The sequence below is a fragment of the Electrona antarctica genome (assembly GCF_951216825.1).
Source record: "Electrona antarctica genome assembly, chromosome: 13".
NCBI classification, from domain to species: Eukaryota; Metazoa; Chordata; class Actinopteri; order Myctophiformes; family Myctophidae; genus Electrona; species Electrona antarctica.
The window spans coordinates 47268050-47295514 of NC_136794.1; the positions used below are offsets into that span (position 1 = coordinate 47268050).

General features: G+C 43.4%; 1 protein-coding gene across 1 annotated transcript in view; it reads left to right on the forward strand.

The window, feature by feature from the left end:
- Positions 1 to 27465, forward strand: part of lrp1bb (low density lipoprotein receptor-related protein 1Bb) — a gene marked incomplete at its 5' end in the record, with an annotated part of 503119 nt that overhangs the window by 395977 nt on the left and 79677 nt on the right. Inside the window, 3 exon segments of the mRNA XM_079517841.1 lie at positions 1039 to 1158; positions 11049 to 11165; positions 16246 to 16352. Coding sequence (XP_079373967.1) covers positions 1039 to 1158; positions 11049 to 11165; positions 16246 to 16352 — 344 coding nt within the window.

Sequence of the window (27465 nt, forward strand, 5' to 3'; positions counted from 1 at the left end):
GTGAATGCTTAAGACTTTGCCGGCCCTGAATTATTGTTTAATCCAACGATCAGCTCTGCTTAATTATGCTAAACCCTGCTATTTGTTTAATGCGTTTAATTCGCCGTTTTAAAATAATTAAAAAGAAAGAGCGGATTTGTCGCAGACCTGCATGGTGACGAGGCCGTCGCGTTATGATGACGAAACCGGAAATCAAACTTCTGGGGCCAGTGGTGGTCGGATCGGGCCCTTAGGGGCGACTCACACGGTCGCAACAGATTGATGTATGCTTGTTGTATGAGATGTATAGCTGATGCAAGCTCGCAATGCATTTCCAATGGGAGTCACATGGTTTGACACAACATTTGTGTTGTATGAGGGGGAGGGGGGCAGTCGAAACACAGCCGAAAGCCATACAACAGCTTGTAGTCCAAAATGTTGTATCAAACCATGTGACTTCCATTGGAAATGCATTGGGGCGGCCATGACACTTACATCTTGCTTACATCTAGCATGCATCAATGTTGTATGCTAGATCGAAAGGTGTGAGTGAGGCCTTAGAGTATATATTAAAGAACAATTGGTGCAGTGGCGCCTTGCTGCCTCTTGGTCCGGCATGCAGCAACATTACAGCTGAGTTCAGTATGCAGAGAATAAATGTCAAGAAACTGTTTACGGGTTTTTAAGACGTTCAGATCTTAGCTTAGGTTTGGGATCCGGAATCACCGGATTCCAACATTGAGGACCTGTTATTGGTTCCATCACATTTGGAACTGCGTTTCCCGGGAACCTGTTTTATCACACAGCCAGAGTACTGGTACAATGTAAGCATCTTTTATCCAGAGCGACTTACAAGCAACGTAATCACATAACATCAAATGCCAAGAGACTATAGTGCCTCCTCAGTAATCTAGGATTTTATTTTAGGCATGCCGTGCACAGCACTGACACACACACACACACACACACACACACACACACACACACACACACACACACACACACACACACACACACACACACAGACAGACGTTCAGATGTTGTCTTTCTACCCTGCAGCGGAGAGCACCTGTTCCCCGGAGCAGTTCCAGTGCAAGGCGTCCATGCACTGCATCTCTAAGCTGTGGGTTTGTGACGAGGACCCGGACTGTGCCGACGGCTCCGATGAGGCGAATTGCGGTGAGTTTGTGTTGTGTGGGAAAGAAGAAGGAGTCACTTCATGGTAAATTGCATCACTCCACTTGTTTTGCCATTTCACTGCATGGCAGGGCCTGCGTCTGATGAGGAAATTAATTAATTATTCTACACTCATTCTGGTCTCTCTCTCTCTCTCTCTCTCTCTCTCTCTCTCTCTCTCTGATTAAGTGAGATGGAGATGAACATGAAGGACACTCAGCCGTAACCATTAAGGGTTTAGTAGTGTTTCTGTTTGAGATGTATTTTACCAAACCGCATCATCACATAATCTTAGCATAATTTGATTCTATAGTCTAGCCTAGACTTTGCATCTGTACAATTGTATTCGTATACACAAAGACACGCACACGCGGGCGCACACACGCGCACAAGCACACGCACACGCGCACGCGCACACACACACACACACACACACACCCTTTTCATTTCAATAAAGAAATGCAAATTCGGCTTTTCCAACTACTGTATTTTACATGTTTCATTAGAAAAGATGATCATGTTCAAATGTCACAAATCACTAACGGAATGTCCAATTCAACCCCAACCTGATTTTGGGGGGATAAATCGGCTCCAAATTACTTACACATGATCACAGGGGTGACTTGACATTGTAATTGGCTCGCAAAATCAGTGGGAGGGGCCTATATTTACGAAGGCGTCTGTGCGATCGAGGCAACCACACTTTGCAATTTCCCCAGAATGGCACCTTTCCTGTACTAGTTGCCCAACGGGGCAGGTGCCCCTGAGACCAGACTGATTACACCTCAAAATACATACCATACATCAATAATATGATCTGTTAAATCGCATTACCCACACTGTACATCATTTGGTCTTCTTATATTCTTCTTCTATTTTGATATATTGTTCTGTTCTGACATTTTTTATATAATGCTTTTCCTTCCTTTTATTTTTTGCTTTCATTTATCTTCCTATCCTCTTCCTTTTTGGCTCGATGTATGTTTTTATGCTCTGTGATGTGAAGCACTTCACTGGTTCGACCTCGGTCCTTGGAAATGTGCTATACAAATAAAGTTTGATTTGATTTGATTGGACATAGCAGCTCTACAAGGTCAAGGTCGTCGTGAGCTATTCGTCGGCTATTTTTGCTATACTTTTGCCTGATTGATTTGCGTAGGTCAGGGGTCTGCAACAGGCGGCTAGTGGCTCCCTGTAGCATTACAAATGCTACAGGGCTTCTGTAGGAAGCCAAATGTGACAAACATTCTTAAGTTTTCCAATTTTGTAAAAATGTGTAGAATAAATACATATAATAAGTGCTGTTGCAGAACTGCTGAAGAAAGTAGAAGAGAGCAAACAATCTTTTTAAAAAGTGGATTGCATCTTCAAACTCCACCACTGTACTCCTGTACTGTACTGTACTGCTGTACTGCTGCTAGTTCCGTTGCAACCCCGGAGATAATAAAGCTTGGCAAGATCGACGCATTATAATGTGTAATAGTTTTTTTTGCGGCTCCAGATAGATTTTGAATTCATTTTTGGTCGAACATTCAACATCTTGGGTTGATTTAACTTGCCGACCCCTGGCGTAGGCAGTCAAGCTCCTTTCGCTCTTTTGTGATGGTTCAGGGCAGCAATTTGAGGTGGGAAAAAATATAGCGGAAAAACATGAACAGTTGAAATATGGAGATGTATTCGAGAAGTATTCGAACAAACAGGAAGGTAGGAGCGCACACCAGTTGTGGGGAGGTGCTGACCGCGGGAGATCAAACTGACTGAGAAAGGAGAGAGGCCGCACAGCTCGTAGTCACGATGCCATCACATTTTTATTTCCAACGTTTTGGCAACAAGTTGCCTTCTTCAGGGAATGACGTAAGTCATATATTTAGAAATTAGACACGTCAGTTCTCATTAGTGTAGGAATATGAATGTCCTCCCGCGGCCCATTCAGAACCTCCCGCGGCCCATTCAGAACGGTGTTTGGCCGCGATGGCCTGTTATGTTTCGCTGCCTTAGTAACTAGATACAGAACGAGCAGCATGTGTCATCCTCAAAGAAGATTGGTCAAAAAAAAGTTGATGAATAGAATGCATTCATCTTTTTTAACAAGATGTCTTTCTGTTTGGGGGTCATTTTTTGCCTGGATGTTGTCCCAGTGGTAGTTAGCTTATTAATGTCTTTATTTTTTCACCAATACTTTTGTATTTGCATTCCCAAGTGCACTATATGAAGTGGTGTAATTGCGAACGCAGTGAGCATTTACTATGAGACCCAGCAGATCACGTCTGTGTGTCTGTGTGTGTGTGTGTCTGTGTGTGTGTGTCACGCTGTAACACCACCCGCCCACCACCAGAGGGCGCAGCTGTATCACACACAAAAACACACACACACACATGCACGCACACACACACACACGCACGCACGCACAAAAAACTTAACTTAAAAAAAACTTAACTTAGAAAAAACTTAACTTAAAAAAAACGTAACTTAAAAAGGAAAAACGCACACACACAAAAAACTTAACTTAAAAAAAAACTTAACTTAAAAAGGAAAAACGCACACACAAAAAACTTAACTTAAAAAAAAACTTAACTTAAAAAAAAACGTAAAAAGGAAAAACGCACACACAAAAAACTTAACTTAAAAAAAAACTTAACTTAAAAAAAAACTTAAAAAGAAAAAACGCACACACACAAAAAACTTAACTTAAAAAAAAACTTAACTTAAAAAAAAACTTAAAAAGAAAAAACGCACACACACAAAAAACTTAACTTAAAAAAAAACTTAACTTAAAAAAAAACTTAAACAAAACTTAAAAAAAAAAAACCTAAAAAAGAAACACGCACGTTAAATTGAGTTAAATTGAAAAAACATTTAATATAAAAAAACTTAACTTAAAAAAACCTTAAAAAGTACGTAATTTATTCTAATTGTTGTTATTGCAATTTACGAGCTGCGTTCGCTTCCCGCGTTTGCGCGTCTTACTTGTGTAACTATACGTACCTTTACTTAACCCATTTAGGCCTGACGTCGAAATAAAAGAAACGTTCGCTTTGAAAGAATATATATTCAAAGATTTGTGCTGCATTTTTACCATTTTTCAAAAATAGCAGACCTACAAGTTCATTGCCCGCCACTCGGTGGCGTGCAATTTTCAAGATACTTTTATACATTTAAAAACTTGAAATGGGACATTCCACACTAATGAGTGCACTTTTACTTTTGGTACTTTAAGTACATTTTGATGACAATACTTTTGTATCATGCAGGAGTATAAAGCACTACTATTATTCATATTAACAAGGTTTCCTTTTTTTGGTTTCCTTCCTAATGTTTTTCACTCTTCTGTTGTCTCCACTTAATTCCCCAAACATCTGTACTGTCTTCCCATTAACCCGTTTTGACCTGGGAACGATTCTACAAATGTCTTCTAAATTCTGAAAAACCCTATGTTAGTCGTTCTCAAACATTTTCATGTCAAGGACCCCCAAAATTATATGTAATTGGCCGCCAACCCCCATCACAAAATATGTTGTTTCAGGGACCCTCCAGAAGCAAACATTTGAGTTAAAAACGTTCGCTCTGAAAGAATATATACTCAAAGATTTGTGCCACATTTTCACGATTTTTCAAAAATAGCAGACCTACAAGCTCGTAGCGCGGCACTCGGTGCCGTGCTATGAGCTTGTAGATCTGCTATTTTTCAATAGCTAAAGTATAACATAATGCTTTAAAACACCAAAAGGGGTTCCCGCCCAAAATGGCTTAATGAGACGCTGTGACTCTAATGGCGGTCAGTGGGCCAGAACATCGTAGGGGCTCAGCAGATGTTTTCATTTGTGGGAACTAACTGTTAAACCACTAGCTTAGTTGGAGACCAAATTGATTTTGTGAGTGCGTGCGTGCGTGCGTGCGTGCGTGCGTGCGTGCGTGCGTGCGTGCGTGCGTGCGTGCGTGCGTGCGTGCGCGCGTGCGTGCGTGCGTGCGTGCGCGCGTGCGTGCGTGCGTGCGTGCGTGCGTGCGTGCGTGTGCCCATTGCCACTTACACAGTTGTAAGTGCCAAAAGTAAAAATACTCAGACAGTTGCATAATGTGGCACCGAGTGTATAGTGCCGCACTATGAGCTTGTAGATCTGCTATTTTTCAATATCTAAAGTATAACGTTACGCTTTAAAACACCAACAGGGGTTCCCACCCAAACTGGGTTAAGCGTACAGCACTTGAGTAGCTAAATGTACTTATAGCTACGTTACACCGGTGGTAGGTGGATGGGACTAGAAGTAATGGTGGTTGTAGTCTTATCAGCATGCATGTGTGCCCCCAGCTTTTGTGTGTGTGTGTGTGTGTGTGTGTGTGTGTGTGTGTGTGTGTGTGTGTGTGTGTGTGTGTGTGTGTGTGCGTGTGCGTGTGCGTGTGCGTGTGCGTGTGTGTGTGTGTGTGTGTGTGTGTGTGCGCGCGTGCGCGCGGCCCCATGCTGTTAGCATTATGGTGTGTGAGTGTTGTGTGATGTGCGGTACCCTGCTGTAATGTGTTTCTTTGCCATCTTGCCACCTTTAGTCGTCTCAGCCATGTTGTAAATTGATTTCCTGGGGAGCTGTGCTTCTCCATGTGCTATTTATAAACATCGGTGCAATAAGTTCGGGTTTTGGAAGTTTTGGAACTAAAGTAAAAGTAACAATACCACTCTGTTACACGTAAAAAAGCGTATTCAATATTTGGACTTGAGTAAAAGCAAAAAAATATATGTATTCGCATCAAAATAAACTTTTCGATAATAGCCGATCTTAGAAGCTCACAACACACACATTGCTTCTAGATTGCCTTTGTTCAATTAGTATAAAATAGGAATAGTTACTGGTGGTTAACTAACGCCTGGTTTGTAGTAATAATCTGCAGAATAACTAGAAACTAAAGCTGTCAAATATTTGTAAAGGAGGAAACGGTATATAATGTTTTCCTCTGAGATGATATAGTCGAGTTACTGTAACATGACAGCTTAACCCATTTTGACCTGAGATCAGATTCTATAAATGTCTTCTACATCCTGACAGTTTTCTGAAAAAGCTATGTTTCTATGTCAGTCGTTCTTCGATTTTTAAAAAATAGCAGATCTACAAGCTCGTAGCGCGCCACTCGGTGGCGCGCTATGAGCTTGTAGATCTGCTATTTTTCAATAGCTAAAGCATAACATAATGCTAACACCAAAAGGGGTTCCCGCCAAAAATAGCTTAATGCCGACTGAAGTTCCTGATGTCAAATCAATCAGTTCTAATGTGTCAATACAGGAAGGTGGCGATTTGCGATGTATCGTGAAACAGTGGTTATGGTTTTGTGATGCGGTAAGAAAGGCAAATATATTGTGATTTGTGAAAGTACACACACGCACACACACACGCACGGCGCTGCACGCACACACACGCACACACACACACGCACACACACGCGCACACGCACACACACACACGCACGCACACACGCACGCACGCACGCACGCACACACACACACACACGCACGCGCGAGCACACACGTCCACATGTGTGATGTCACAAGGCGTGACCATATATGGAGGCATGGGTGACTAACTGAAGGACAGACGGACGGGAGATGCAGGTTTTCATAGTAAATGCGACCATACGGTCGCAATAATAGTGCCATACTCAAGTGTATCGTTATTTTCTTACACCTTCTATTTGTGAAACAACAACTTCTCAGAACCCTTAGCTAAGAACAGATAATGCTTATTACATCTTATTTTCACTTCCAATTAAACTCACACACACACACACACACACACACACACACACACACACACACACACACACACACACACACACACACACACCTATATATGCTTGTTAAGCTGGCAGTGCAATCTGATGTGCTGTGGAGGTGCTGTGTCATCGTGTCATTCCTCTTACCTATCATCTCTGATGTGATGTGGAAGGTGCTGTGTCATTCCTCTTACCTATCATCTCTGATGTGATGTGGAAGGTGCTGTGTCATCGTGTCATTCCTCTTACCGATCATCTCTGATGTGATGTGGAAGGTGCTGTGTCATTCCTCTTACCTATCATCTCTGATGTGATGTGGAAGGTGCTGTGTCATCGTGTCATTCCTCTTACCTATCATCTCTGATGTGATGTGGAAGGTGCTGCTGTGTCATTCCTCTTACCGATCATCTCTGATGTGATGTGGAAGGTGCTGTGTCATTCCTCTTACCTATCATCTCTGATGTGCTGTGGAAGGTGCTGTGTCATTCCTCTTACCTATCATCTCTGATGTGATGTGGAAGGTGCTGTGTCATTCCTCTTACCGATCATCTCTGATGTGATGTGGAAGGTGCTGTGTCATTCCTCTTACCTATCATCTCTGATGTGATGTGGAAGGTGCTGTGTCATCGTGTCATTCCTCTTACCTATCATCTCTGATGTGATGTGGAAGGTGCTGTGTCATTCCTCTTACCTATCATCTCTGATGTGATGTGGAAGGTGCTGTGTCATCGTGTCATTCCTCTTACCGATCATCTCTGATGTGATGTGAAAGGTGCTGTGTCATTCCTCTTACCTATCATCTCTGATGTGATGTGGAAGGTGCTGTGTCATCGTGTCATTCCTCTTACCTATCATCTCTGATGTGATGTGGAAGGTGCTGCTGTGTCATTCCTCTTACCGATCATCTCTGATGTGATGTGGAAGGTGCTGTGTCATTCCTCTTACCTATCATCTCTGATGTGCTGTGGAAGGTGCTGTGTCATCGTGTCATTCCTCTTACCTATCATCTCTGTCAGGGCAGAAACCTCTCATCTCCATGTTCTGTGTTTTGGTTTCCCTCAATTAATAATATGCCCTAAACCCGATCGATCACACTCCAGCGTCACACAAAACGCATCAAACGTATAGCTATATGCACAAGCTGTCGATATGCCATCATTTGATGCTTTTTGAACTCGAATTCTGAAAGGCAACCGTTTTGGGACATGTGAGGTTTCCACCCCGATAGACACTACTATACTACGCTGTAAATGGCTGAGTGGCTCCTGCTGCCTTCCGTTCCGTGCCCCACCGGTGCGTTCAGCCACCAGTAGCCTGTTCTCCTGCTGTCAATGTGGGACTGCAATCCAACCACTATACCTGTCACAATGCTGCTGCACTTGACGCCTCCCTCCCTGAGAGTACAAGTAACACCACGACGGCCATTATCCATCATTATACGTCTCACTTCTTCTTCATTTATTTTTGTTCTTTGAAAATCCATTTGGACATACGTATCGCTGGAGGAAATATGAAAGGAAAGTGTTACTTATTTTCTTTGTTTTTTTCTAAAAGATATTTTTCGAAATATTTCAGAAAATACCCTATAAACATACATTGATGGAGAACAATGCTCATACCTAAATCACACAGTTGCAGCCCTAACTTTGCCGGCCGGCTTGGAAGACTGTGTTAATGGACATGAGTGCATATTGTTTATTATTGTAGCTCACAGTGAATTGTAAAAGAGAACAAGTACATATACACAGCATTATGTTTGGTGTTTAATTATGATTGTTTGGCACCTGGCTCTCCTGCAGTACTGGTGATCCTCTTGACTGAGTGGAGGAAGGTACCAAGTGCTATAGAGCAGGAGGGGTGTCTGTCTGGGTTACAAGAACTCTTGTTATGTTTTCTATTTATCTTGTTGTGTAATGTATCTGAAATGTATTCGATGGGTTTAGTTAAAGTAGGTAATAGTGTAAGTTAACTCATGGGCCGTAGTTAGCCAGATGTTGAGTTAAATGTGTTACCAATTACAGAACTGTTCCTTGGTATTGTCTGGCCTAGTATAAGAGGGAGGCTGCAGGGGCAGTGAGTCAGTTCAGTTGGGCTTGAGGCAACCAGAAGGTAACACCCAGGGAGAGCTGCTAGGGGGCCCTTGATGGAAAGGTTTTTAGCTTGATAGTTCTGGGTTTGGTTTCCTAATTTGCTTTCAAGTAATGTTCTGTGGCGTTCTCCGTGGTTTTGATCTGACGGATATACTAAGCGCTTCATTTCTGACTTCAACATGCCTCTCGTTCATAATAGGAACGCTTTTTGGATCATGTATCGTATAAATGAAATCGGCAAGGTAAGCTAGCAAAAATATTTCTCAGTTTTTTTTCCCGGATTGTTTCCGGGTTGTTTCAGAGTAAAAGCGGACATGTCTTAACGGCACCCCAGAGCTTCTATTTTGAAGGAATCCCGGCACTGATTGTGTTAAGCACTAGGCCCTTCTTTCTTTCTTTCTTTCTTTCTTTCTTTCTTTCTTTCTTTCTTTCTTTCTTTCTTTCTTTCTTAATTCCGTCTTTAATGTCTATATAGAGATGAGTAACACTAGCTACAGGAGAGAGGCGAGACACTCCAGTGAGTTATTAGTCCATAAACTGTAAGGAGGCAGCGCCACTCTGGACAGCGTAGTTGGAACACAGATACTGTAAGTTGGCAGAGCAAACAGGAGCCGTAACTCACTGGGTGTCTCGTCTTAAATGTCGAGGCACAGAATAGGGCCCTGCTCTCCTTTAACCTATGGAACCCCAGCCTGCTCTCCTTTAACCTATGGAACCCCAGCCTCCTTTAACCTATGGAACCCCAGCCTCCATATTCTGGGATAAAAATACTTTGTCACTTTGCGACACATTGTGAGCTTGTAGATCTGCTATTCGATGGAAAAAGTGGTCAAAGCAACAGTCTTAACTAAAGTCCAGAGACGGGTTTGTTTATTTGTTTGTTTGCTTATTTATTTTTTAAATTAAAGGTTAAAGCATTATATTCTGATAGTATCAGATTGTTGTGTTTCAGTTTCAATTTGGTCCGCTCATTTCTTTGTGTCATATCACTTCCTGTGACCTGTGCGAGTTCTCGCTCCTGATTGGATACAATTGGTATCCCGAACTGAACATGTATTTTCTGTTTAACACCCTGAGCGCACAGCCACACAGGACAGAGTTCGGTGACACAGTTGGTAGTGCTGTCGCCTCACAGCTAGAAGGTCCTGGGTTCGATTCCCGCTCGGGACGCTGTGGGTGCTGGCGGTGTTTTTCCTCCTCCGCGTCATCAGTGCCCATACCCGAGGCGGGGTTGGCTAAAGGGCCTGTCTGTGTGGAGTTTGCATGTTCTCCCTGTGTCCCCTAGGGTAGGTACCCTAAAAAAAAAATATATATAATCCTGGTCTCTAAACTGCCTCCCCCTGGCCAGCCGGGGGGAACTGCCCATAGATGGAGGGGAAAGGAACTGGTTGGAATAACGTGTTCCTTCCACGTGCTACGTCCAACCAGGGAAACTCCCCCCTGTCAGGTGTAAAGGAGCAACTTGGACACTCAGGCATGAAGGAAGCATGAGTTCAAGTCCGTTGCTCTCCCCATGTCCCCCATATATGGGGACTATGTTGGCGGAGGGTGTGTAGAGCCCAGGATCACATTAGATAATTGACACAGGGGTGAAAAATGGGTTACAAAATCGTGGGATAATAAAAATATATGTATATATTTTTTTTTTAAAGCAATTTACCGTACTCATTTCAACAAAGGGATATCACTTGCCCTACCTGTAAGGACTAAGGGGAAATAAGGTAATGTTATCGTACAAAGCAAAAATAAAAATAAACACCTTTAGGGATTTGATGTTAGATAAAATAAACAATAAACCTTTACTTGCGTCTCTGGTCTCATGCAAGGCATCCAGGTATTTCATCTTACGATGCGCGGCGTGCCTCTGGAGTGCAGCATGCCGTGTTTTGAACTCCGTGTCAGACCTGCTCAGGGAAACCCCGAGGAAAATATAGCGATGATTACATGTAGAAAATGTGATGAGCGGAGGAGAGAGAGCAACCACATTAATAATTCATGCTCTTTGATGGAATTTTCATCTGCATGTTTGTTTGTTTTTTCTCCTTAAAGATGAAAAGACCTGTGGACCCCACGAATTCCGCTGTGAAAATAACAACTGCATCCCGGATCACTGGAGGTGTGACAGCCAGAACGACTGCGGAGACAACTCAGACGAGCAGAACTGCAGTGAGTATTAACCCATTTTGACCTGGGAACGATTCTAATACAAAAGCCTTCTAAATCCTGACAGTTTTTTCGACGTTTCTATGTCAGTGGTTCTCAATATTCCATGTCAAGGACCCCCAGAATTATATGAAATTGGCCGCCGACCCCCCCATCTGAAAATATGTTGTTCCAGGGACCCTCCAGATGCAAAGATTTGAGTTAGAAATGTTCGCTCTGAAAGAATATATTCAAAGATTTGCGTCACATTTTCACGATTTTTTAAAAATAGCAGACCTACAAGTTGTAGCTTGTAGATCTGCTATTTTTCAATAGCTAAACACCAAAAGGGGTTCCCGCCCAAAATGGGTTAAACCGTCTCCCTCCGTATTCCACCAGCGCAGTTTACCTGAGGCCGATTCTACAAAAAAAAAGACTTCTAAATCAGAGACAGTTTTCTGAAAAACCTATGTGTCTATATAGGTGCTCAACCTTTTTCATGTCAAGGACCCCCAGAATTATCTGTATTTGGCCACGGATCACCATCTGAAAATATGTGTTTTTTCCAGGGACCCCCTCCCCACAAGCAAAGATTTGAGTTAAAAACGTTCACTCTGAAAGAATATATAAAAGATTTGCGCCACATTTACATTTTGGACATACAAGGCACTGATGTAAAGGTTTTCAATGTAATGAGTCCCGGGATGCAGGGATGGTCTTTTACAATGAGTCCCAGGGACATTTTATGAGTCCCACTTCAACGACGTTAGGAGTCATATTTTGCCATTTTTACAAATTGCAGCATTTAACTCCCATTTCATTTTATATGGTTATAATGTGGTTATATTCATGTAGAAAGAAGAAATGAGTATTATAACTAAAGCTAGCAAAATATACTAGAATAAAAAACAGTACAGTAGTACAGTAGTGCATCCCGTGGATGCAGAGGTCGTTGTTTGATTGCGTCCCTTAACTATAAACTGTGTTTTGGGATGCAAAATGCACCCTATTTTAATCTCTGACAAGGTTTCTACCAGACTATCGTTGTGTGTGTGTGACGCGGCTAAATAAACCTCCCCACCGTTGAACCGCCCCCCTGCTCAAGTCGTCCCCGTTCCAGCCCAGTCTATTGATGTGCTGGTAATGAGGCTGCTCTGCAGGCACCAGAAGCTGGGCGATATCATCTGTAATTTCCCAAGCTCACCTTTCTGATGCTGATAAAACATTCATCAACACTCCTAAGAGCAAAACAATTTATTTACCCAGGAAATGACACAGTTATAACCCCAGAGCGAAAGATTGTCTTTTCATACTATACACAACGTTCCTGTTTGTGCTCCGCGTCGTGTTTGTACTTGGTAATTATTCCACCACAGCCAGTGTTTTTGAGTGTTGCAGCCAAGCCAAGGCACAGCAATGTGTGTCTGTAAAAATGGTAAATGGTGCATTTATATAGCGCCTTTATCCAAGGCACTTTACATAGATTGTGCATTACATTCACCCATTCACACACATATTCATACACTGATGGCAGCGGAAACCATGCAAGGCACCAACCAGCACATCAGGAGCAATAAGCCTATCTCACAGAATTTCCCCGCCCCCCTTAATACGCCCCCTTTTGGGGTTAGTGGTGATAGCGTGACGTCACTCCATAGACGCTACATGTTAACAGAGGTAATTTAAGAAGTCTACAACTTTTGTTTTCTCAAGGTAAGGTTTGTTCTATCTGTTCGAGCTGATTTACCATCTTGTTTGCTTCATAATAATATTGGTCTGTCACATTTTTACATTAGAAAATGTACTTAGATTCTCCAGAGAAAAAAACGTGTAAATGCTAATGTTAAAGACACCACTATTTACCGGAAGTGGGCGTGGAAAGCGGGCTGTGAGATAGGCCTATTAGGGGTTCAGTGTCTTGCTCAAGGACACTTCAACACTAACTCTGGGGGAGCCCGGGTTCGAACTGGCGACCTTGCGGTTACCATCCAGAAACTCTACCCCTGAGCCACCACCGCCGCCGCTGTCTGTCTGTCTGTCCCTATGTATGTCCGTTTAGGGTACCAACAGGTGACAAAGTGGCGCTGTTGAGCTTCCCCCCCGGCACAGGTGCATGATGGGAAGCTGATTTTACGTCAATCATGACGTGATTTCGGGTGTGACAGTATACAGGACAGTAGAGGGACCCCCTACGGGGACCCCCCTCACGTTAACTCTGTCATTTCTCAACCGTTTCGGACGCGGTGGCGGGGTTGCCGGAACCGGGTCGGCCCCCTGGGGCGTGTTCCTGGGGGTCTGCATGTTCCCGTGGGGACCCCCACGCGGTAACAGTAACTATAACAATAAAAGTATTGTTGCACCACTCAGTTCACACGGGTGTGATTTTATTATTTTATTATGAAGACCCACGGGACCCCAGATGTGGAGTGACGGACGATCAGCTGTCATCCGGAAAATACATTTTGTAACCGCTATCATCGGTTCTTCAGTTATGGGCCGTTAATAAAGCTTGTTTTGACCAAAAATAATCTGAGAGCGTAAAATACAGACAATTTCGACATTTTCGCTCCACTACCACTGCCTTTCTTACATAGAACGAACGTGCACGACAGGCTCACAACGCTGCGTCCATCTGCTATTTTGGGTGCGTGACACCGGGCGCAACCTAGCATAAATCAGACACTACATGCGCACGCGGGCGTTGGAGGTGTGTGTGTGCGCGCCCGTGCGACACGCGTTGCTCATGGCATAGTGTGTATATACGTACGCGACTGTGCTGAGTGTGCATCATTTGTGTGATTTATTAGCCGGTGTATTCCCCATACCTATTAATGTCACTTAACCCATTCTGGACGGGAACCCGTTTTGGTGTTTTAACTAAGCATTACGTTATACTTTAGCTATTCAAAAATAGCAGATCTACAAGCTCATAGCGCGCCACCGAGTGGCGCGCTACGAGCTTGTAGGTCTGCTATTTTTGAAAAGTCTTGAAAATGTGGTTTCAAATCTTTGAATATATATTCTTTCAGAGCCAACGTTTTTAACTCAAATATTTGCTTCTGGGGGAAGTTCCTGGAACAACATATTTTCAGATGGGGGTCGGTGGCCAAATACAGACAATTTTTTAGGGTACTTGACATGAAAACGCTTGAGAACGACTGACATAGAAACATGGGTTTTTCAGAAAACTGTCAGGATGTAGAAGACATTTTTAGAATCTGATCTCAGGTCAGAATGGATTAAAATGCAAATAAAGGCCAGTCAAGTGTTGGACGTGGATGAATTAAGCAGGTGGGCCCGGCAGACAAGCAACGGAGAGAGGCTGCAAATCAGATTGTGCTGCAGTGCCTGCTGGGAGCCTGGCTGGCGGCACACAGCTCATAACACACACCCCGAGCTGGCTAACCGTCCATGATAACAAGAGGAGACTCGGGGCCCAGGCAGGCACTGGATCTGATGCAGCTGTTTAAAGACCTCCTAATACTGTCCTGAGGGACGCGGGGCTCGCTCTAAATGGGTGCAATGGCGGTTGCCAGTTTTCCCCTGGCTTTGGGGACTCGGCCGTCCCGTGTCCCCCGTCCCCCGTACCCCGTACCCCTCCTCTGTTGTGAGAATATGGCTGTGAAGGTGTTTTACATCATGAGCAGCATAACGCTGGCAGCTACAGGAATACCGATACAGAAATCAGCGGTAATTAGCGGAACACGTTTCAGGTGCCAAGGAATTAGTGCGGTTTTGAACACGGCGCTCTTGGACGCTGACCGTGTCAAGGGCTTTGTGTTTGTTTTGACACCTGACTGTGTGTGTGTGTGTGTGTGTGTGTGTGTGTGTGTGTGTGTGTGTGTGTGTGTGTGTGTGTGTGTGTGTGTGTGTGTGTGTGTGTGTGTGTGTGTGTGTGTGTGTGTGTGTGTGTGTCATTGTGTATATTCCTGCACTATACCTGCATCCAGTGATCTTGGTACATAGAAATTGATCTATTGAAGATTCTGACTTTCAAATGTACATCATTTATGTTTTGATTGTATTGCTGTATTGTGCTTTCTGCTTTGGCAATGTTTTCTCGTGCCAATAAAGCCCTTTGGATTGAATTGAATTGTGTGTCTTGCTCCTCATACAGAACCAGTTACCTGTAACCACAAGGAGTTCCCCTGTGTGTGTCTTCATACAGAACCAGTTACCTGTAACCACAAGGAGTTCCCCTGTGTGTGTCTCTCCATACAGAACCAGTTACCTGTAACCACAAGGAGTTTCCCTGTGTGTGTCTCTCCATACAGAACCAGTTACCTGTAACCACAAGGAGTTTCCCTGTGTGTGTCTTCATACAGAACCAGTTACCTGTAACCACAAGGAGTTCCCCTGTGTGTGTCTCTCCATACAGAACCAGTTACCTGTAACCACAAGGAGTTTCCCTGTGTGTGTCTTCATACAGAACCAGTTACCTGTAACCACAAGGAGTTCCCCTGTGTGTGTCTCTCCATACAGAACCAGTTACCTGTAACCACAAGGAGTTTCCCTGTGTGTGTCTCTCCATACAGAACCAGTTACCTGTAACCACAAGGAGTTTCCCTGTGTGTGTCTTCATACAGAACCAGTTACCTGTAACCACAAGGAGTTCCCCTGTGTGTGTCTCTCCATACAGAACCAGTTACCTGTAACCACAAGGAGTTTCCCTGTGTGTGTCTTCATACAGAACCAGTTACCTGTAACCACAAGGAGTTCCCCTGTGTGTGTCTCTCCATACAGAACCAGTTACCTGTAACCACAAGGAGTTTCCCTGTGTGTGTCTTCCTCTCCATACAGAACCAGTAACCTGTAACCACAAGGAGTTTCCCTGTGTGTCTTGCTCTCCATACAGAACCAGTCACCTGTAACCACAAGGAGTTCCCCTGTGTGTGTCTCTCCATACAGAACCAGTTACCTGTAACCACAAGGAGTTTCCCTGTGTGTGTCTTCCTCTCCATACAGAACCAGTAACCTGTAACCACAAGGAGTTTCCCTGTGTGTGTCTTGCTCCTCATACAGAACCAGTTACCTGTAACGTGTGTGTCTTGCTCCTCATACAGAACCAGTTACCTGTAACGTGTGTGTCTTCCTCTCCATACAGAACCAGTTACCTGTAACCACAAGGAGTTTCCCTGCACAAACGGGGACTGCATTTCGTCCCGTTTCCGATGCGACGGGGACTACGACTGCGTGGACAACTCAGACGAGGTCAGTACAAGCAGTGATGTGTTTACCATGGACTTCTATCCATGTGTCAGTACAAGCAGTGATGTGTTTACCATGGACTTCTATCCATGTGTCAGTACAACCAGGGATGTGTTTACCATGGACTTCTATCCATGTGTCAGTACAACCAGGGATGTGTTTACCATGGACTTCTATCCATGTGTCAGTACAACCAGGGATGTGTTTACCATGGACTTCTATCCATGTGTCAGTACAACCAGGGATGTGTTTACCATGTTGGACTTCTATCCATGTGTCAGTACAACCAGGGATGTGTTTACCATGGACTTCTATCCATGTGTCAGTACAACCAGGGATGTGTTTACCATGTTGGACTTCTATCCATGTGTCAGTACAACCAGGGATGTGTTTACCATGTTGGACTTCTATCCATGTGTCAGTACAACCAGGGATGTGTTTACCATGGACTTCTATCCATGTGTCAGTACAACCAGGGATGTGTTTACCATGTTGGACTTCTATCCATGTGTCAGTACAACCAGTGATGTGTTTACCATGTTGGACTTCTATCCATGTGTCAGTACAACCAGGGATGTGTTTACCATGGACTTCTATCCATGTGTCAGTACAACCAGGGATGTGTTTACCATGTTGGACTTCTATCCATTTGAATTGTGTTCATTTGTTATCCCATGTGTCCTGGTATTTAAAGGGACACTTCACCCTTTTTGCTAAAAAATATATGTTAATGACGTTTAGGAGCTTTAGAACACTTTCCTGGTGGTCTTTATGTGTGTAATATGTGGGTTTAGATATTTTAGATTTTATCAGTGAGCCCAGTGTCTCTGATTTCATGGACACTGGGCTCACTTCCTTCCTGGACTACAATTCCCATACTATTTTGGTGCACTGCTCCTCCTTGTGGATAGGGGGAGGGCTGTCTTACTGAGACAACATGTAGTCCAGGAAGTAAGTGAGCCCAGTGTCCATGACATCAGAGACACTGGGCTCACTGCTACAATCTAAAATATCTAAAACCACATATTACACACATAAATACCTCCAGGAAATTGTTCTAAAGCTCCTAAACATCATTAACATGTATTTTTTAGCAAAAAGGGTGAAGTGTCCCTTTAAATAGAGTTAAACATAATGAACATCCACTGTGCCTCATATTAGCCTTTATACGCCTCTGGATGATGTTTGTTTCGTGCCAATTAATTATGTCAATTAATGTAACTTAATGTTCTCATTGCAGTTGCATTATTGACATCCATGCTGCAGTCACAAACAATTCATGTTACAGTAATCACTATTGTCGCGCTGTTTGAGCTTACAGACAGACAGACAGACAGACAGACAGACAGACAGACAGACAGACAGACAGACAGACAGACAGACAGACAGACAGACAGACAGACAGACAGACAGACGTGTTTTACATCACCATTACATCACCTAATCAACATGAGTTAGACTTTTAATATATTAGCGCCCCTCACTTCACACAAGTGTGATTTTTGTTTTGGTTCATAGTCATACCCCTTTCTGAGCATGGCTTTTGAAGTCTATGGACTTTTAATGTTTGTTTAGGGCAGCAAACATAGACGTTGCATGTGGCCGATATAAATACAGCGGGCGCCTCTTCGATCATTTCACACGAACGATTTTTTTTCTCCCCAATGTGGTCGTTGTGCTGATTAATTCCACCCCACACACACATGCATGTCCTACTGGTTCACCTCCCAGTGAGGAGCCCAGGGCTGGACTGGGACAAACATTCGGCCCGGTCATTTTCGCGCAAATTTGGCCCAGACCAGCCCACCACAACCAGCGTGCAGATAGCAGAAACTATACCGCCCGCTCCGTCGAGGCACACACAAACAAACAAGCCACAAATACCACCACTTTTACAACAACAACATAAATGATGCAAACCAACAGACAACTACACAACCCTTTGTTGCTCTCACAAGAATGATGCTGGCAAAAGGATTCGAGATAGAAGAGGGTTTATTTGTCACTCACTGATACTGGTACAGGTACAGTGAAATTATCATGATGGCAGAATGGCAGCATGCCCGGACCTGTCCTGGTGGCCTGCCGCCTATTGGCCTGCCTGCCTGAGCGGACCTGTCCTGGTGGCCTGCCACCTATTGGCCTGCCTGCCTGAGCGGATGTAGAGCCTTTGTCCTACTCCTAACACCCAATTCCACTCCCCGCCTGCAGTATTGCATGACAATTATCACCCTCGTCCACGGCCGTCTTCGGACACCCACTCACTGTGACCGAACCACCCGAGTGCACCTTAACCATCTTATGGCCAGCCTAATTAACAGTGGATTGTTCCTTCTTCCTGCACTATTCATATGTTTAATTTGTCATTTTAATGCCAATAGAAAAATCTGTGATATACACACTCCATCTCATTCTCACATGAGTATTAAACGCGAGGATAAAAACGTGAGTATTAAACGTGAGTATAAAAATGAGAATTAAACGATTACGTCAATAGCGTCAGTGGCCATAAGGGATTTATTGATTCATTACGTCAATTACGGCACTGGCCATAAGCCGGTTAAATATGTTTTAGGAGCTGTTTTTTTTAATAAGTTTGAAGAAAACTCTAAACACCAAACTGAGAAAGTGAAAGTACCTGTTGAGTTTGACTACCGGTACTACTCTGCCCAGATACTCTTCATCTGCTGTCTCTAAAACCAAAGACACACAGCCCAGTGTTTCCAGGTTTTGTGAGAGAAATAAGCATTGATTGATTGATTGATTTATTAACAGTCTGCAGAATTACAGTACATTTCAAGTACAACTCAATACAAAAACTGTTAACAGTGAGTGGACGACACCATAAAGCATTACACTTGTTTACAATAGGGCCCACCATTTTCAATTCATCAAAACATTTAGAGACGTACGAATATACACAACTATATAGTCAAAAATAAATCATCATAGGAGGTAAAAAGGGAAAAGAAACGTATACAGAGGGGGAAACAGGGGTGGGGGGGGTATTCAGATTTTACGGGGGCCAGTTTCGAATTGCAGTCGTCCGTAGGTGCCCTTTGAGAGCAGTTTTGAAGGAGTCAAGGGATTCGGCGTTCCACATTTTGGTGGCATAGGAGTGAAATTAATTTAATCCGTTGTTTGTACCGAATCTGGGTTGCACATGGTTTGTTGAACTCCCTCTGGTGTTGTGGGAGTGGACTTCGTTGACATTAAGGAAGTATTTAGACAGGTACGTGGGTATCTTGGTGGTGTAGCGAATCTTGTGGACCAGACCCATTGCAAGATGCTGTACTCTGTCGTCAACCGCAACCGCCAACCAGGTCTAGGAAAGCAAACGTCCCCAAAAAGTTATAATAAGCAGACATGGCAACACTGCTCGCCACCATGGCTAATTGTTAAAATACTGTGTGTAAACAAGTGTGACAGTCAGAGGTGCTAAGACTGCAGTGTGAGTGGGCCGTTTTCTTTTTACTTTTCATATCAGCACAAAATGCACTCCACTGACTCCAGGCAAACACAAACTCCCTCCCCAGAAAACACAATGTGTGAACACAGCCTTATATGCAGTGACTGCTTCTGTATAAAGCTGTGCTACTGAGAAGCAGCTACTACACTACACCCCTGGCTCATATTCATATTCTGAATTCTGTCTCCATCATGAGCACATGAACACTTACCCACATTATTTAGCCAAGTTTTCTCTCTCTCTCTTTTTTGCAGTTTAAATGTATTTGTATTCATTCTGTGTCGCACCCAATGTGTTTATTATGTGTATTCAGTCAGGTTTATCCCATTTTGGTCGAGAACCCCTTCTGGTGCTAGCATTATGTTATGCTTTAGCTATTGAAAAATAGCAGATCTACAAGCTCATAGCGCGCCACCGAGTGGCGCGCTACGAGCTTGTAGGTCTGCTATTTTTTTTTAAATCGAAGAACGACTGACATAGAAACATAGCTTTTTCAGAAAACTGTCAGGATGTAGAAGACATTTTTTAGAATCTGATCTCAGGTCAAAATGGGTTATGAGATGGCATTGGCTATAAGAAATGGCTACCCCCCCCCCCCTTCCTCCCTTCCCCTGACGGCTGGCAGAGCAAAGAATGTTCATTGCATATACAAATATTGTATGCCTGGCTGAAGATTTGAATGCATGACGCGTTGCATAATTGGCTTTGCAATTTTCGAACTCGCCACCTTCACCACAATAGTAGGGGGAAAAAAACAGCGTTACATTTCTCAGTCTATATTTTGAAAGGAAATTAAACTTGAATATATATTCCATTGTCTAGCACGGCGTGGAGTTTGGAGATTTTCTTTAGCAGCGTTGAGCAATTTTCCTGGAAAAAAAAGAAAAGAAAAGACCTAATCACTAGCAATGATTCACTGTACAATGCATAATTCAAGGACACAGTACTCGTTATTACAATTCATTATGCCGGCTAATTTATTGCTCTGTTAACCCATTCTGGGCGGGAACCCCTTTTGGTGTTTTAAAGCATTATGTTATACTTTAGCTATTGAAAAATAGCAGATCTACAAGCTCATAGCGCGGCACCGAGTGCCGCGCTATGAACTTGTAGGTCTGCTATTTTTTGAAAAATCGTGTGTCTCAAATCTTTGAATATATATTATTACAGAGTGAACATTTTAACTCAAATCTTTGCTTCTGGAGGGTCCCTGGAACAACATATTTTCAGATGGGGGGGTGGAGGCATATATTACATATAATTTGTGGGGTCCTTGACATGAAATATTGAGCACCACTGATACAGAAACATTTTTTCAGTTTTTCAGAAAACTGTCAGGATTTTGAAGACATTTTTTTAAATTTCGACATCAGGCCTAAATCGGTTAAACATTTGCACACCCGATTTTTATATATAATTCCCCTCCATGCGTGACAATGCAACCCTCATTAACCCTTTATTATGAGCTCTCCCCAATGGCAGCTTTCTGGGTCAGTGCAGTCAAATGTCTTTCATGGGCAGCCAGGCTGCCATTCAATAATGGTTAATATCCACAGTGGTGATTCCCGGTGGCATCCACAATGGCCATCATGGATCACCTGCCCAACTATTCTCTTTTTTGAAGTGCCACCCTTATTGTCCTGGGCAGTGCTGGAGAGAGAGAATCCGTCATTTAGTCGCTGTCTGTCCACCCACTGAGCATTTTTTGGTCTAATAGATGTCTAATATTCGTCTAAAGAGCCGTCTAAAAATGTGATAAAAAAACGGCAAAAAATTAAAGTTTTTTAGACGTCTATTCTTAGATTAGACGTATATTAGCGGTTGTTTAAATGTCTATATATAGACGGTCTATACTGTATAGACGTTTAAACAACCGCTAATCAACGTCTAATCTAAGGATAGACGTCTAATAAACTTTCATTTTTAGCTGTTTTTATCACATTTTTAGACGCACGTCTAATAGCCGTCTTTTGCTCAGTGGGCAGGAAAACACCTCTTATATCCATAGTGTAACCTTTTGAGGTTTTTTTTTGTAAATTAACGTCCTACTTGGTCAAAGTACAGCATCACACAAATGCTTCAATTAAAGGTAGCAGATCTGCAAGCTTGAAACGCAGTGCGAAACGAGCTTTTCGGTCCGCGGCTATATTTGAATTTGAACCGTGAAAAGTAACAGTTTTGGACATTATGAGGTTTTGTCCCGACAGACGATGTGCTGGTCTGTCAACGTGCCTACGGTATATCACTTTAGTTTAGATATTTAGTTTTTCCTGCATGTTTGCTCCTGAAGTCTACACCAGTGATGCACAAAATGCATGCGGGTCGGGAGTCCCCACGTGAGATATCTAGTGTAACGACCCTGCGAAAGACCCGGCCGTAACTTGCTCCTCCAAGTGAGCTAGCTCTCTTGGCGTGGCTTGTTGCTTGCCTTGTCTACTGAGTTGGAGGCCGGGGTTCGACTCCAGCTCAGGGTGCTAAACGTTACATTGGTGTCAGAAGGGAACGAGGACCCCTGGAGCGTGCCCTTGCGCGAGGGACTCGAGGAGTGAAGCGAGAAGCGCGGGGGCACGCTTCAGAAAGGAGGGGGTATAGTGTAACGACCCTGCGAAAGACCCGGCCGTAACTTGCTCCTCCCAGGGAGCTAGCTCTCTTGGAGCAGCTTGTTGCTTGCCTTGTCTAATGAGTTGGAGGCCGGGGTTCGACTCCAGCTCAGGGTGCTAAACGTTTATTGTGACACAGATTTGTGTAAGGCGACATTAGAATGGTAACGTAATTACATGTTCACTTTTAAACACAACGCACTAACGAGTAATTTATCTGTCTTTTAAACTAGCTGATAATTAGATTATTTTTTTGTTAGCTGGAATGCGTTACATGCATTTGTTTATGCATTTTTAAGAGCCGGCTTTGATGTGCCGTGAAAAAAGATTTTCTTTTTACAAAATCATTAGTTTGCCTGAAGAGGACCGGTTTTCGGTCAAAACATGTTGCTTTGCTTGTCCTGAAAAAGCACTTGGGCTTTTTTTTGGGAAAGCACAATTTCTTTACCCCTTAATTATTTTGCTTTTAATTAGTAAACCATGGCTGCTATTGTTGTCAGCAGTAAAACTAGAGAGAGCATGCACATCTGGACACGCCCCCCTCACCTAGGACACGCCCCCCTCATCTAGGACACGCCCCCCTCATCTAGACTGAGTGACAACACATTGAGCAACATTGAGTGTTGGAGTTTGGAAGCGCTCGTTGTAAACCACTCAACCGTCCTGCGTACCACCTGTTTCTAAATGTCACATAATGCAGGAGGCAGCAAAATGTTGTGTTATTGAAAACAAGCACTTCCAAACTCTGACACTTAGAAAAATAATCAAATGCAGGGCATTTCTTGACAGAAAGTACCTCATAACGTTTCTATGGTGGATTTTTATGAAACAAAAACTTTGCAGATAGAAAGAGGATAATTCAAGCTTTTCGTACAGCTGCAATGTTGGTGAGTTTAACATTGTTTAATGCAATCAGACAGGACTTTTCTGTTTGGATGAATGGGCTGTCAAGGCCAGAAAGTAGTTTTTTTTGCCAATCAGTGGGCGTTCCCGCATAACTTCCAGGTACGATGATGTCACACGCATACCCTCTATTAATTGTCAATTAATTATGGATAAATACTTAATTTGGTCACGTCGACCAGCGTGGATCAATATTTCGGGGTTATTGCTGAAAACGTGTATCCACCCCTGAGCTACGATAGGCACACACACACACACACACACACACACACACACACACACACACACACACACACACACACACACACACACTAGTAACCGTTGAGAGGGTTTAGCATGCAAAACATGAGTTTAGTTAGCCTCTAAATGTCAATCCAGCTGCCTTTAACCCATTTTGGACTGAGGTCGATTAAAAAAAAGGCTTCTGAATCCTAATTTTTTTCTGAAAAACCCATGTTTCTATGTCAGTGGTGCTCAACCTTTTTCATGTCAAGGACCCCCAGAAGTATCTCTATTGGGCCACAGACCCCCATCTCAAAATATGTAGTTCCAGGGACCCCCCAGAAGCCAATATTTTAGTTAAAAATGTTTGCTCTGAAATATATATTCAAAGATTTGCGCCACACTTTAACGACTTTTCAAAAATAGCAGACCTACAAGCTCATAGCGCATAATGCTAACACCGAAAGGGGTTCCCGCCCAAAACGGGTTAAGAGAAATCCAATCACAGCAAGTGTGACTCGACTGCTGACCCATTTAGTTTAATGAGCAGCAAATAGCAAAATAAAGATGGACGTGTTTCCAATAAGTGAAGGATAGTCACACATATAAATTATAATATTGAACCTATAGTACCCCAGATTTGAACCCTGCTGCTGCGCAAGTGCTGACATTTTTAATAGAGCGTCGCAGTCCCGCCCCCTACCAGGGCCCAGAAAATGATTCTCCGTTCATTTTCCTCATAGACATTTCAGAAAGTATTTATTTAAAGACGTTTACATCGCGGACAAAGCCAACTCTTGTCGTGACAAATCATGACAACAAACACAATTTTTCGGGCCAAACAAAGAATTAGAAAGTAGAAAAAAACGGCAGGTTACAACACTTTTCTTGTTGTTTTTCTTCTATGTAATTATTTGTTTGGTCCAAAATATTGTGTGTGTTGTCATGATTTGTCACGACTCGAGTTGGCTTCGTACGACGCTTAAAAGGTCTTTAAATATTACTTTTTGAAATGTCTATGGTAAAAATGCATTGTGATTCATTTCCTGGGCCTGGCGTCGTCATGAAAGGGGGCGGGACTGCAACGCTCTATAGAGGCTGCCTGCTTGCTCAGGGGAGGAATTCAATCTTGACCATCAGTTCAAAAATGGTGTCAGGTCCTGTGTCAAGGTGAGACATGACCTTTGACACTGATCTAAATGTCTCAATGGAAGAGCAGGGAGACAAAATACAACCAATTATAAGTTATAGCTCTCCTGGTGAGAGCAGGAGTGGACCTGGTGAGACGTAGGAGGGGCCCGGACAGGAGACAACCCACAGAGCCTAGTCCCTCCATGCGCCAGAAGTGTAGCTCCCAGCCCTGGCAGAGTAGTTCTGGAGTAGTTCCAACGGATTGTGTGCCCCTGGTTTTTCCCTAGTGGGACTGATTGAGGGTAGCTACTGGGACGTAAGTCGGGACTTGATCACTCCCGGCTGGGTCGCCTGAGTGAGGGGTATGATGTTGAGAGACCCGAAACCCCGTTGACCTCAGGAAACATCACTGAGGATACGTCCCAGGTGCATCCATGCGATGTTTTTTAGTTATACTACCATACAGTCTCTCTGACACTCGGCGATATGTATGATTTGTAAGTCAAATTGTTACAAGATACGTGCAGAAGGCGCACGCACACACACACACACACACACACACACACACACACACACACACAACACACACACTCAGATGCTGCGCATTTATGGATTGATTTATTTGTTTGTTATTGGTTGGTTTTGTGGTCAATAAGAAACACAACTGCATTTGAATGGCAGTCAGCGAATGAAAGGAAAGCTAGTGAGAGAGAGAGAGAGAGAGAGAGAGAGAGAGAGAGAGAGAGAGAGAGAGAGAGAGAGAGAGAGAGAGAGAGAGAGAGAGAGAGAGAGAGAGAGAGAGAGAGAGAGAGAGAGAGAGAGAGAGAGAGAGAGAGAGAGAGAGAGAGAGAGAGAGAGAGAGAGAGAGAGAGAGAGAGAGAGAGAGAGAGAGAGAGAGAGAGGAAAGCAATGCAAAAAGTAAAATATGCACGTTGTCGTTGTGCAACAAACAAAAGCTTTGTTCATTTATTTTCGGCAGTTTGTAGAAGCTTTGTGTGCTGCCTGGTTGTTTGCACGTCGCAGTGCAAGCTGTGTGGAGATTATGGTGGCGGCCACGGGCGGTTTAGTTTGAGTTAGTTAGTCTGTATCCGTGCAAAAAGGAATTAGTCACGTTCATTGTTAGATATATTAAATCTATCTACCTCCAGTCGACTGATAACAAAAGTGAAACGGCCTGCCAGTACTAAGCAGCTAAGTTTGCTTTGGCTGTAATAGTCTGCTGGGTGACTTGGAAATGATTTAACCAATTCTGGACGGGAACCCCTTTGGGTGTTTTAACTAAGCATTATGCTATACTTTAGCTATTGGAAAAATAGCAGATCTACAAGCTCATAGCGCGCCACCGAGTGGCGCGCTACGAGCTTGTAGGTCTGCTATTCTTTTTTTAAATCGTAAAAATGCGGCACAAATCTTTGAATATATATTCTTTCAGAGCGAACGTCAGGCCCTAAATGATTTAATAAAGTGGAACAAACGTTATCCTAATTCTGTTTATCGGTAGGGGAGATTTAAAGGGCCATACCAACCATTGTTTTCTGCCACCGAAGCATTAATTATTTAAATGAGTACTATGCAAATACAGAATAGTTTCATCCAATGCAACCCCTCCTCATTTTAATTGTCGTATGCCTGGTTTCCATTTAGTCCAGTCATTGAAATGCCAACCTAGGGTAGGGGTACCCTCATAAAAAACATGCAGTAATCCCTGGTCTCTAAACTGCCTCCCCCCTGGCCAGCCGGGGCACCTGATTGAGGGGGAAAGGAAACTGGTTGGAATAACGTGTTCCTTCCATGCGCTACGTTCCCAACCAGGGAAACTCCCCCCCCCTGTCAGGTGTAACTTGGACACTCAGGTGAAGGAAGCATGAGTTCAAGTCCGTTGCTCTCCCCATGTCCCCCATAATATGGGGACTAGGTTGGTGGAGGGTGGTGTAGAGCCCAGGATCACATTGAGATAATTGACACAGGGGTGAAAAAATGGGTAACAAAATCGTGGGAGGATAAAAAATAATTTAAAAAAAATAAATGGCAACCTAATTGACCAGAATAATGTTCTCAATGTCAGCTGAACAAAACGGTGTTCATAAATCTAAAAGCCATAAATCTTTTCTTCAGAGACCATTTCACTCATAGCAAGTAAACTGTTGTTATTGATTAGCTAATCTCTGTCAAATCTCTGCTACTAGTCATACCACACCACAATCAATGGAAAAGATTGGCTTCCTCAAAATACAAACAAACCACAGTATGCTTTGGGAACTTGTATGGCAATCATGTCAAGTAATCACGGAGTTGTGGTCAATAAGCTAGGCATGACCAGACACCCAGCATCGTCCTGGTTTACCCACTTAAACCGCCTAGGACTTAGTAAACATGTTTTTTTACATCTACACCATAGGCTATATCTCTTTGTCAAAAATCACACCCCGTGTGAACTGAGGCTGCTGGCTGCCAGCGGTATTGCAGCTGTTCGTACTCCAAACAGAGACCGACATACATATAGGCCCTACACGCAATTATGAGCTTTGGTTGTATCTTATTCTTAACCCCATTTTGACCTGAGATCAGATTCTAAAATTGTCTTCTAAATCCTGGACAGTTTTCTGAAAAAGCTATGTTTCTATATCAGTCGTTCTTTCGATTTTTCAAAAATAGCAGACCTACAAGTTCGTAGCGCGCCACTCGGTGGCGCTTCAATAGCTAAAGCATAGCATAATGCTAACACCAAAACGGGTTCCCCGCCCAAAACGGGTTAAAAGTAGTTCCAGGACAGAACTTTTTCTTTTTGTTT